The sequence below is a fragment of the Syngnathus acus genome, chromosome 8, assembly GCF_901709675.1.
Source record: "Syngnathus acus chromosome 8, fSynAcu1.2, whole genome shotgun sequence".
Lineage (NCBI taxonomy): Eukaryota > Metazoa > Chordata > Actinopteri > Syngnathiformes > Syngnathidae > Syngnathus > Syngnathus acus.
In genome coordinates, this window is record NC_051093.1 from 2213494 (window position 1) to 2225853 (window position 12360).

A 12360-nucleotide genomic window follows, 5' to 3' on the forward strand; every position below is an offset into this window, starting at 1 on the left:
GAAGAGTTGCGGGAACATTATACTCGCTTCGGACTTTCTTCCTCTGACAAATCACCAAGACTCCGTTTGTAAACATTTGGCTCAACTGCATAGAAAGCAACATTTATTTTGCTTTGTTCTGTTAAGAGATCTTTAAAAAGAAAAAAAGAGAGATTATGAACAGTGGAAAGGTAATTTACTACATATAAATATATATATATATACGTATAGTATGTATATGTGACATGCATATACACATTCCTATAAATATATGAATATAAAGTGTTTTAAGAGACAAATTGTTAGGAATATAATAAAGATGAAAAGGTTTTAATACATGGGCTTGGGTTTCAGTCATGAAAGCAATTTTTCTTGCACATGCACACTTTTACCTATAAATCGAATTTTTTAAAAATTTATATTTAGGGAAATATCAATGGTGAGTGCTTGGAAAAGAAAGTTAATCTTCATGAAGTGTATTATGATATCCTGTCAATTGTTCTAAATTTGCATTTCAGGTTTCTTGTTTAAAAACACAGCAGGGTCACATTGAGTCTTGACCATTTTATATGTCAACAAAAATGGGAGGCTTAATATTTAAAGTCTCACCTGTTGTATTAATGACCAATTGACTTTCAAATACAAATTAAGCCCTATCATTCATTCATACACTGGCATGTTTTTGCTGCAAACTTCTGCGTTACATTTTAAGCCAAACAGGATTTAAGAATTTGGGACTGAATTATAGCCTCAAGTACTTTTATTGCCTCACGTGCCCCATCAAAATTATTTTCAAATGTGTATGGAGGCAAATTTTAATTTGAAATAGTACTGCAGCAAATGTTTCACTTGAAACCCCTCCCCAAAAATGCATTTACAATAAGATTCTAAAATAGTTGAATTGAAATGATTCAAAATGGTAACAATTATAGCATTTGCTTAATTTTCATTTTTTCTGCTACACAGTTCATTTAGGACATATGTAGATGAATTTATGTGCAAAGAAAAGGAGATTCCATTTAGACAGTGAATTAATTTTATTACCAACTTAAATAGGAAGTATAAAATAAAAAATTTAATTCAATAACTTAAGTCAAAACTGTAACATTAAACTAATTTAATTCATTAAAAAAAAAAAAATTACAATAAAATCATGCCCATCTTAGACAACATGGGGGGGGACTGCATCCATTTCCACTACTGGGAAGGTGTTGGCCAATCATTTCTGCTGCTTGTATCCGCCATCTTATCCTCGCAATGTCCAGCACCCGGCTCATGTCGTACCCATCACGTGGGCCTGACCACTAGCAACTTGTCCGACCACCAGACCTGCATCTGCAGGGGGGGGACGTGTGCACCGCAGTAGGGGGGGCGGGGCGTGTGCACTCCAGTGGGCAGGTTCTGGTCCACAAGAATGTTCCAAAATCATTCTTAGTCTGACCAATCACCTGTGAACCTGGGAAAAAAAGAAATATCTTTCAGGGAGATCACCCACTTAAAATAAAAAAATAATGATTTGACATATCCTCAGACTCTGCCATGTCAAGAGCAGAGCAGCACTTTAATCAACAGGAAATTTCTGAGCCCAGTGCAATCCATCACAGAAGTAATGTATTTAAAAAACAAAAATCATTATTTTATATCACCTCCATTTCTTGACAACCAGCTTTGTGAAGCCCCGAGAGGCCACCGAGATGCCCAACCCTGCTGGGTCCACACATGGATGATGCCATAAGGATCTCAAGTGGTGATCTACAAAGACAAGAAAGAACAGAAGTTAAAATGTGGTTGTGGTCATAAAATTTATAACGTTTGCAAATTAATCTCCTCAGAAACTCTGGCTTGTCAGGGCCAAAGTTGCACAGAATCTCCATGTGGTCTCAGAGCCCAGTGCATGTCATCCCAGGAGCATTTTTAATGTGCAAAATCAAAGAAAACTACTGACATTTGAGGAACAGTTGAGTTAGCTCGTAGCTACTTAGGCATCTGGAAAGCTAACCACGTGTCCAGGAGGCCTACTGGAACGCGACTAAATTGAACAAATGCGCCAATTTAACATTTCCTCGCCGATTAATCCATGACGGGCATTGTAGTGCTTTAGCTGTAAAAGAGTAGTAACGTAAGTGTAATTGTAATTTGGCTGAAATGGTAATACAGAGCGTGAAAGTAGTGCAGGAAAAAATGGCACTTAAATTTTAAAACGACGCGCAAAATCACTGCAGCCATGCATAAAATATATTAGAAAGTTCAGTTTATAATTTGAGATTAAAAAATGAGTACTACCTCGTACGTCGGAGAGTCGAATGAAAATGAACGCAATATTTTCGGCAACTCGGTTTTATGCTCGTTTACTGGCTTCCGGTCACATTCTTCTTTTGCACTGCCATCGCGTGGACGGAGGGCATCCTGCAACTGCAAAGCGGTTGAACAAAACCCCATTTCACTAATTTGCCAGTTCATTTCAGCACTGCCTCGTCGATTAGCTGATGACATGAGACGCTCACTACTATTATTACAATATTAATGAATAGTCACAACTTGGTTTTGATTAACTGAAAACACGAGTAATTAATATAATGAATATAAAGATTATGTTTCAAGTACTGCCAGCCGGCGCGGTTCTTTTTCATTCTGCATTATGATTGATGCAATAATCAACTTTTCCCTCATTTAACAGTCCACTTGAAAGGCGGCGTCTCCTGTCTTCATGTCTGCTAACATGCTAACCACAGGACATCCCAGTGTGTCGTGTCTTGTTGTAGGCTTTTGATGGCAGGATGACTAACGGCTGCATTAGCGTCTGTTGACTGTTGCTTCCAGCCGGCGGCATTACAACGCAACAGCTGCATCAGCCGGCTTACTACAAGGCAAGTTGGAACACGGTCAGACTGCACGAGAGCTACATAACATGAGGTAATACCAGACACAAACATGAGTTCCAGGAACTATCAGTCTCTTACTCGTACTTCCCTGAACTAAAACTTGCCAATCAGATATGTTTCTATGCTGACCCTAACCCCCAAAGGGTCAGGTTCCGGAACCCCTAAAAAGTACTGCCCATTGTGTCCAAAGTACTATCCCTCTAGCATGATCTTCTTTTAGCCATGGACAATCAGATACTCAGGCTCCCTCAGAAAAGTTCCTGGACCTCTTAAAAGTACGCCACCTCAAACAGGGTCTTCTTTTGACCCTGACCTTTGACACACAATGAATCATTTTGCTCCTTTAAAAGTTTGTCGTAAAGTTTCTGCTGCCAAAAAGCGCCTGTACTTGTTCTGGAGGGGGTCCTGACGCGCACTCACACGTACATACACACACACACACATGCACACACACACGTACACACACACACGCCGGATGTGTCTTCCAGCTGTGCTTGCAGGGGAATGCTGAGGGGGTAAAGAGGAAAATGTGCTGCTTTTAGATTTTTTTTGTGGGGCAATAAAGTTAGTAATGACACACGCACACGCGCAAACACACACACACACGCGCACACACTGTAACTAAAGACTGTGGATGAAGTTGAATACGGCGAGCTCACAGGCGGGAAGAATCGGGATACAAAGAACAAGAGAGTCCTGCAGCTGTTTAAGGAGTTAAAAGAGAGAAGCAGGGTCTAAGTGAAGAAAGAAAAAAGGAGGTAGAGGACAGAGGGAGGAGGAGCGAGGCGGCTTGTGGGGGGAGCAGGAAGAGGAGGCCAACTCATCTGACACAAGCGCAAAAGAGCCAAAGGGAAGGGAGAGGATCGGGAGCGGCACCGTGCAACCGCCGCTTGGAAAAGTCCAGAAGACGAGCAGGATTTAAAAAAAAAAAAAGGTCAAAGATTGCATGGGAAGTGACCACGTTGACAAATAGAAGAAGAAAATTCGCAAAGTAAGTATCTGTTTTTTCCATGTGTGTGCGTGTGCTGAGTTATGTCTGACAGATGAAAACGGGGGCAAGGGGGGGTGGTTAACGTGACGCCCGCTTGGTTGCGGGATTCGAGCTCGCTCGGTTGCCGGGAAGCACCACAGGAACTTTTTTTTAACGACTCCAAAAGTTCAGAATTCAATTCAGGAATCTTACCCTACTTTTGTCTCATTTGGGGCCTCTGCAATCATCTGCAAAAAATGAACTTGGCATGCATTGAAAAAAATAAGTTCAAGTTGAGGCCTCTGGACGTGAAAACCAAAGCTGATTAGTGCCGCTTTGCTTTGTGTGTCGAAGCCTATTTGAACTGCAACAAGACCGCTTTTAAAAATTCGACAATTTAGCCTTGGATGTCTGATGACAAGATAGCGATATAAGTACGATGACGTTTATGAGCCGTTTCATGCAGCTTGGTGTCTAACGCACGAATGCCAAATCAGATTCCAATTCGGGACTTTTTACATACTAGTTCACTTCCAAAACAAGTCAACTGAAAAGAGTCAAGTGATGACACGTGTCATAAATGTTACAATGTTTTCAGGTAGTAGCAAAACACTTCGCTGGTTAATTTTCATAATTTTGTCAACTGTTGGTCTGTAAATCAAGTTGAACCAACTCTAACAAGAGTCCATTTTAAAAAAACAAACAGTTTACTGTTGGATTGCTGACAGTGATGACACAAGTAATTTATATAAAGATGATGCTACGAGCTGTAGCAACCCGCTTTTGTGTTTAATTCGGCCTGATACAGTATCCCATCGACTTAATATAAACAGGTGACTTAAAACCTGCAACAGTGCCATCTAAAAGTTGTACTCCATTCCCGCCTTGTCGATACAACACAGGAAGTGGAGGTCAGGGTTCAGATGCACAATTCATGACCTCCGTTGGGGTTATCTCACTCTCACCAGAGAACGTGAGCGAGACAAACGGGGTGAGGCGCAGACCATGTGATGATGCGGGGAAAGAGCCTTGGTCCTCTGGCTGGGAAGATGGACGCTCTGTTAGCATTAGCAAGCATGGGAATCAAGTTGAATTTGGACAGGAAGTCGCTACTCTCACGTTCCCACCGGTTCTATTTTTAGCCTCACTGAGTTGAAAATTGGCTGATTTGAATACAACAAAACCTGATTTATCTACGTGGCTATGACAGGCTGCTTAGCGGCTAGCAAAGTTAACGTCATGGGATGATTGTGCTTGGGGTGACTGGAGTGATGTGATTTTATTTTTATTTTTTTTACTTGTTTGTTCAAATTAAGCTTGTTAAAAGCAGTTGACACATTGAGCAATGCATTCTTAGTGGCATTTATTGACATCAGATTTGATTGGCTAGCTAGCCATAGGTGACATGACACTAATGAAACACTGCTTCCTCTACAGGCACCAAAATGTCGACGCTGCCAGCCAACAACTGTGAGGATGTGAACAATCGCAGCTTCTGGATGGTAAGATGATGTTGAGTACTGTTTTCCAAAGTAAAATCAGATGTGTGTATATGTGTGTGCGTGTGTGTTTATAATGGAGTTTAAACACATGACAAGTGTCGTCTGCCTCGGAGGCTGCAGCACTCTTTTAGCTAACAAGGTGTTCTTTGTTGAAACGTAAGTGGAAGTCCGCCATTATGACTCAGAAGCTTGAACGAGGATTTGCTCCTGATTGTGTTTCACGTGACACAAATGTTGAATCAAAATCATATTAGAATCAAACTACTTCCTGCTCTTTCAGTTTTCATGTGGGATGAGAAAATAGTTTGGCTTTTGGCAACGTGACATTCATTAGAGAGGCTCCCCCCTCCCCCTTCTTTGTTTCCAGTTAGCATGCTACGCTACACTAATTGGATGCAGCTCACAGTTGAGACACAAGAAGCACTGTGCCTCCAAGTCATCGCCTGTTCCCTGAGCGTGCAGCCATTCCCTTAATGCACACTCCATTTCACTTTAGATACCAACTGTTACCAAGTTAGCATTTTATTAATCCTCATTCTTAGTTATTGATTATTATTTATTATTAGTAATATATATTTCAAAATATTTTAAAAAAAAATTATGTGGAACATAATTCTGCTATATGTTAGAATTCTTACAACTAGCATGTTATCATTCGTTAATCACTACAGTCATGCAAATCATGTATAGCTTGTATCAGTGATGTTGCCAAGCATTGTTGCGGAGCACAGAGAGAGCCCAAAACACGCACACAAACACACACACACACACACACCAGAACATGTCTATTTGCATTGGACTAGTCAGGGTAGCCTTCCAGACTTCCCAGAATCCCTTGCAAGCACAATGTAGAACCTCTGCTGCTGCTAGCTTGCTAGCATCTGCCAACTGGTTTTGGGCTGTGTTGTTTCCGTTGGCCCGTCGGCAGATTCCTCAGCTGGTTCTGTTTAGGGAAGACACACTCGCATGCACACGCACTCGCGTGCGCACACACACACACACACACACACACACACACACACACACACACACACACACACACACACACACACACACACACACACACACACACACACACACACAGTGAAGCCCTTACTAAAACAGACTACGAGAAGAAAATCTAGCATTCAAATAGACAAACCAATGGCAATGACAATGGGATTGCCACATTGTATTTTACATTTGAAAGACTCTGAAGGACTTTTATCAATAATTTATCTCAATCCTATGAGAATTTTCTGTGATGTCATGAAAAGGTGACTGCAGGAAGAGTCGAAGTATGCCAGGAAACTTTGGACTGTGACGTCCAAGCTCCACATCCACAATCTGGCCTCACTTGCTCTCTTCTTGGGCTTTGTGACTTTTGGCGTCCTCTGGTGGCTGCACTAGTAACAGCAGACCCAGACACCATATGAAAGAAATGTCTTAACATTGAATGGCATCCCACAGAACTCTGACCTTTTCATTCGCAGCCAAGATGAGGAACACTATTGATTTTGAAGGTCTGGTCTCTTTGTCTTTGTAGCCTGGCAACTACCAGCGCACGGTGCGACGCACGGAGGACACCTTCCAGGCGTGCGGCGACCTGTCAGCATGCATCCAGGAGCGAGCCCGAGTGGAGCGTCAGTACGCGATGCAGCTAAGCGAGTGGAGCAACAAGTGGAAGCCGCACGTGGACTCCAGTGAGTCTCTCACCACTCATACTGTCTCTTGTCACTAAAACTTCTCTCAAGACCAGCACCTTCACTTTGAATGAGAACCTATCCTCTGGCTAAAATCTTTCCTTAGGCCTAGGATATTTTCTTGAAACCTAAACTTTGTAAAGACTTAGCAGGGTTTGACCTTCCTCTTCCTCAGGTCCCCTGTATGGGTCCCTGCTGAAGGCCTGGCAGTGTTTTCTGTCTTCAACTGACCGTCTGGCGTCTCTGCACGCGTCCATCTGCCGCTCCCTGGTGACCGAGGATGCCGAGAGGCTGAGGACTTGGCAGAAGGATGCTTTCACCAAGAAGATCTTTGGGGGTTTCAAGGAGGCCCAGGACGCCGAGACCGGCTATGCCAGAACACAGAAGCCTTGGACCAAACGCCTCAAAAAGGTTAGCAGAAGTCACAATATTCAAAGTTAAAAAAAAAAAAAAAAACTGTGCAAAATTACAAAGGTTAAGAAAAGCTTTTGCTTTTGATTTTTGTTTTTATCAGTTGGACAAAGCCAGGCGGGCGTACCACAAGGCGAGCCGCAAGGAACATGTCGCCCGGGAGCGCGAGTCGCAGGCACGAGCCAATCAGAACATGGCGGCGGACAAGCAGAAGAAGATTCAGGAAGACCGAGAGATGGTGCAGCAGGAGACACACAAGGTAAGGCCGTAAAATAATTGTCCGTTGTCATTTTTTCATTTTGCTGGTTGTTAATCAAATTGGTCTCATGAAATAATTGCTTAATTGATTTATTGTAAATAATCGAATCAATCAAAATGGTTAAACGAGAGAACAGAGCATTTTGGATGTGGCCGGTGGACCATGGTGTCCCCACCCCTGCTTTGGTACACCAGAAGTCCCTTTTAAGGGTGTGGCGCTTCCATGTGTATGTCAGGTGCGAGCCCGCTATGAGAAAGTACTGGAGGAGACCAATCGCTACGCCCCTCGCTACATGGAGGAGATGGAGGCCATCTTTGAGCAGTCACAGGAGGAGGAGCGCAAGAGGATTGTCTTCCTCAAGCAAGCCCTCCTCTCTTTCGACAAGCACCTCGACGTCACCGCCAACGACAGGTAGCCCACCACACCCGGTCTGTTCAAATCAACTTCCTGTGTTGTTCATTCAAAAGACCATAGCGCAACTTCAGAAGACAGCACTGTATTTCAAGGGAACTCCCTCAAATTCAAAAGTAGCTGACATTAAATGTCAGTCATTTAAATGAACTTCCAAGGTACTGCTGTATATCTTAAATGAATTTCTGGGGTAGCACTGTGTATTCAAATGAACTTCAAGGATACCACTGCATATCTTCAAGATCTTCATGCAAAAGCACCACTGTGTATGTAAATAAATGCAGCATTTATAACCGGCATGCTCTCCCAACTTCCCACCTGTGTCGAGCTAACAGGAAAATAAAATTCCTCCCTGCTCATAAATACATGCCGGTCAGCACTTAATGAAATTAATAATTCATCATCTGCACGTTGATCAACAACATCAATCACTCTCTTGTTTTTGTCATTGCGCAGCGCAAAGGAAGTTTACAGCCAGCTACGCGAGACGGTGGCGGCCATCGACGAGCACGAGGACCTCCGCTGGTGGAAGAACACGCACGGGCCCGGCATGCCCACCGATTGGCCGCACTTCCAGGTGCTTCTCGAGGCTAAATGCTAAGCCTTTAAATGCTAAGCTAATTAGCTTAGCATTTAAAAAGGAACCAGGCGCACTAAACTATTGACAGGCATGAGCTGGTTAATTAGCCTCCACGAGCAAACATTAAACACTTAGCCATAAAGTCAATGCATGTTCTAGGGTTTGGCAGAACATGCTAGTTGTGAGCTAACATTTACTTATGCTAACATACTAATCATGTTGTTGTTTTTTGTTATTGAATTGATGTTCAGGAATGGATTCCTGAGAAAAAAAACAAAAAAGGGAAGGAGGTGGTTGGAGAGAAAGCAACATTAGAGAAGAGGTAAAGAAATTGAACGCAAAAGTCGTAGACATTAAGATGATGATTAAGAAATGTTCAATAACTAATTTTTCTTTAGCGCAAAGATTATCGGTGTGAGAGTGAGAGCCTTGTACGACTACGTCGGCCAGGAAACGGATGAACTCTCCTTCAAAGCTGGTGAACATCATTGCCAACTTTGTTTTTTGCATTTGTGCTTGACAAACAAAAACGTGACAATCATTTTTGTAGGCGAAGAGTTCTTGAAGACAGAGGAAGAGGACGACCAAGGATGGTGTAGGGGGGTGAAGGACGGTGGCCTGGAGGGACTTTATCCCGCTAATTACGTGGAGGTGGTTTAGTGGGAAAAATCATATTTAATTGAGTTGATAATTTGTCTCCTGTGGATGTTTGGTTTGTAAAAACAAATGCTGTACAAAAAAGTAGCTGTTAGCCAAAGATCTGTGAACATTTTAACATGCAGAGATTAAGATTTTTGTTTTCTAGAAGATTAACCATAGCGATCACAAATTTTTCCTTTCATGAGGAAATTCCGTTCCAAAGTTCTATTCCGAAGTTAGGTTTTGTCACAAATGTTGAGTGTGTGTTATGAATTTACATCACAAAGTTTCACCACAAAATCACGTCAAAAACGGTGCGTGATGAAGGTATGTTGCAAATATGTTACGAATCTATATTTTGGGCGCATGTTACAAAGGTACATTATGAAGTAACTTTTGAAGCTGCAATAGAAATTTGTTTCGAATGGACGCTTCAAATGTACATCATTGAATTCACATTACTACAGTACGTTATGAAGGTACATTATTTCAAGCACATTTGTGATGCTAACGACACGCATGCCGAGTGCCAAGCTGTAAGTAATTGTTGCTTTAAACAAGTCACTTCCTTGAAGCTATGTTTCAATTAGCAAGGAATATCACTTTTGGAAAACGTGTTCCTTTAAATATATATCTATAAATCGTATCTGTTACTTTATGAATGTCTATGTATAAGAAAGATGCATTCCGCTTTGGTCTTAACCACTAGGCTATGTGTGTGTGTAACCCCCAAACTATTTGTTTTTTTGTTTTTTTTTAGGAAATAAACTTTTGAAACGCTCATGTGTGACTCATGGCGCCGTCACAATTGGGACTCTCCACTCGTGCATGCAAACGCACCCAGAGACACTCAGGGTGACCACGCGGGTGACAGCAGGTCAAACGTTGCTCTTTATCCAGACATCACTAGTCGACTCACGAGTGCCTCTGACGTCCACATTTGGCCGCCAGCCTTGCATCAGCGATGACGAATCGGCTTGCTCCAACACACACACACACACACACACACACGACCGTAGATGCTTTTACTGCCTCACAGCAAAAAACGTCCAATCAAGGTCGCAAATGTGATTTGTTTCCTCTTTCTAAATGCGGATTTAATTTACGCTAATGATCATCCTGAAATAGTGTTCCGTGATCTTATGTAAAGCATTTTGCAACAATTGCACTTGCGTTTTTAAAGTGCTCTATAAATAAAGTTGAGTCTTTGAGTCGCCTCACTCTTGATAATAAAGCCTCCGTGCCTGTCAGGTTGAGTGCTTCCGGAATGCGAGCTGCACTCAAGGAGCTGTGATGATGAAGCGTCCTAGTGAACAAAATGAATAAAAGGTCTTGTGACACCTTGAAAACAATTGTTTAAGTGCACCGCTTCATGGCAGCCAAGTGGCGAGTGGATGAAGACGTCACCTCAATTATTTTGTTTGCGGGAACGTTCACGAGGCCTGACAAGCATAGTTGACGACCGGAGTGCGTGTTTTTCTTTTTGTCTGCCAGCGACAACTTTGCTGGCCTCTTGGCCTCCGTCCACTGAAGCCTTTAAATTGTATTAATGTCAATGTCTCTACTTTTTGTCTGTGCTATACTTTTTTAGAAAGACCTACGGACAGGTTGCTCCTCTAAGGGAGGGGCACAGTATGGCACTGGGAAAAAAGGATGTGTTTTGTAGCGTTGCTTACTACGACGGAAATGACCGTATGGTGGTCCTGATGGGACAAACTCAAGTAAACATCATCCAGCAGAGGACGCTATGACATCAACAGCCTCAGTGAGGCGGCGAGCCGGCATCTTGCCGACGGGGCGGCAGGCTGGCTGACGGCCTAATGGGAAAATGTCTTTATTCCCTCATCTCTCACGCACCGACTGCACGGAACTTTGCGTCGCCATGGCGACGGTGAGCTACCGAGGCGGCGCCGTAATTAAGAGAGCAGCAGAGCTCGCTGGGGTGACTCCTTACATTCGCAGTAAGTCAATGAAGGGGTGTGTGTGTGTGTGTGTGAATGCTGCATGTAACGTATATGATGATGCGCCTATAATGTGTGTGTGTGTGTGTGTGTGTGTGTGTGTGTGTGTGTGTGTGTGTGTGTGTGTGTGTGTGTGTGTGTGTGTGTGTAGGTGTGTATGCGTGTGTGCGTGTTGGGGATATTAGTCATCTTTTGAGTGATGAAAGACTGCAACTTTTAGACTGCTACATGTCACATGCAGGTAATGACACACACTGAGACACAAACCTGCATAAACACTTACAAAAACACACACGTGCACACTATCAAACTTAGACAATCCAACACACACACATGCACATACCATTGTTAGTGTAAGCCTGGTGCCCTTTTGTTAATTTGACTAATTAACTTACAATTTGGCATTTGTGGCACCCACGCACACACCTTGGTCCTCTGGGGTGAGTTGTGCTGCACCCTCGTGACACTCGCTCTTTGTGCCTCATTTGTGGTCGTCCGCAGGGATCCGTCCCTGGTTGCCGTGCATTCAAGTGAAGGAGATTTGCGTGGGATATTTTTGTGCTCAGCAGGTGGACAAGTGGTAGCAACCTTTTTTTTTTCTCTGGACAGCTTTCTTGTTCCTGGTTGTTGATGTTGTTCTCATTGCAGTTTGCCGCTTTTCTTGTTCTTGCCAACCTGACTCGTGCCCTCGCTGCCCGCTGGACTTTTTCTTGCCTCGGGTGTGAATTTCCACAGAGATGACGTTCAAGAGTCCCATTCTGGAGCCAGGCAATGTGCCCATACCTCAGCAAGGTGGCGGGATGTTGGGGGACTCTTTAGTGTGACAAGTCTGTGTGTGCGTGTGTTTGTGTGTGTATATGTATACTGTATATTGTTGGAGAATCTGTTTGTGTCTGTTAGCGTTAGTGTGTGAACGTGTTTGTGTGCGTAGGAGTCTGTGTATGCGTGTATGGCGTGTAGGTTTGTGTGCCTGTAGAAATGTGTGTGTGTGTTGAGGTAAAAGAGTGCAAGTGTGTGTGTTAAAATGTTAATGTGTGTGTGTGTGTGTGTAGGATGGGTAGCTAGAAGTCTGCACGCGTGTGTG

General features: G+C 43.1%; 1 protein-coding gene, 1 long non-coding RNA gene and 2 other non-coding genes across 4 annotated transcripts; 1 reads left to right on the top strand and 3 right to left on the bottom strand.

The window, feature by feature from the left end:
- Positions 1–997: 997 nt before the first annotated feature.
- On the bottom strand, positions 998–2367 carry LOC119126057. Its single transcript, XR_005098572.1, has 3 exons — positions 2263–2367; positions 1626–1731; positions 998–1435 (listed from the first exon to the last, which is right to left on the bottom strand). It is a non-coding gene; the product is annotated as an uncharacterized LOC119126057 (long non-coding RNA).
- On the bottom strand, positions 1501–1589 carry LOC119126436. The gene has a single exon (XR_005098660.1). It is a non-coding gene; the product is annotated as a small nucleolar RNA SNORD88 (small nucleolar RNA).
- LOC119126435 lies at positions 1801–1891 on the bottom strand. The gene has a single exon (XR_005098659.1). It is a non-coding gene; the product is annotated as a small nucleolar RNA SNORD88 (small nucleolar RNA).
- Positions 2368–3466: 1099 nt separating the features above from the next.
- Positions 3467–10096, top strand: si:ch211-51c14.1 (protein kinase C and casein kinase II substrate protein 3). The gene is made up of 10 exons (XM_037257069.1): positions 3467–3852; positions 5269–5333; positions 6859–7015; positions 7191–7426; positions 7530–7685; positions 7921–8096; positions 8553–8673; positions 8928–8998; positions 9075–9154; positions 9227–10096. The coding sequence occupies exons 2-10, from the start codon at positions 5277–5279 to the stop codon at positions 9334–9336; spliced, it is 1164 nt and encodes a 387-aa protein (XP_037112964.1). The 5' UTR covers positions 3467–3852; positions 5269–5276; the 3' UTR covers positions 9337–10096.
- The last annotated feature ends 2264 nt before the right edge of the window (positions 10097–12360 follow it).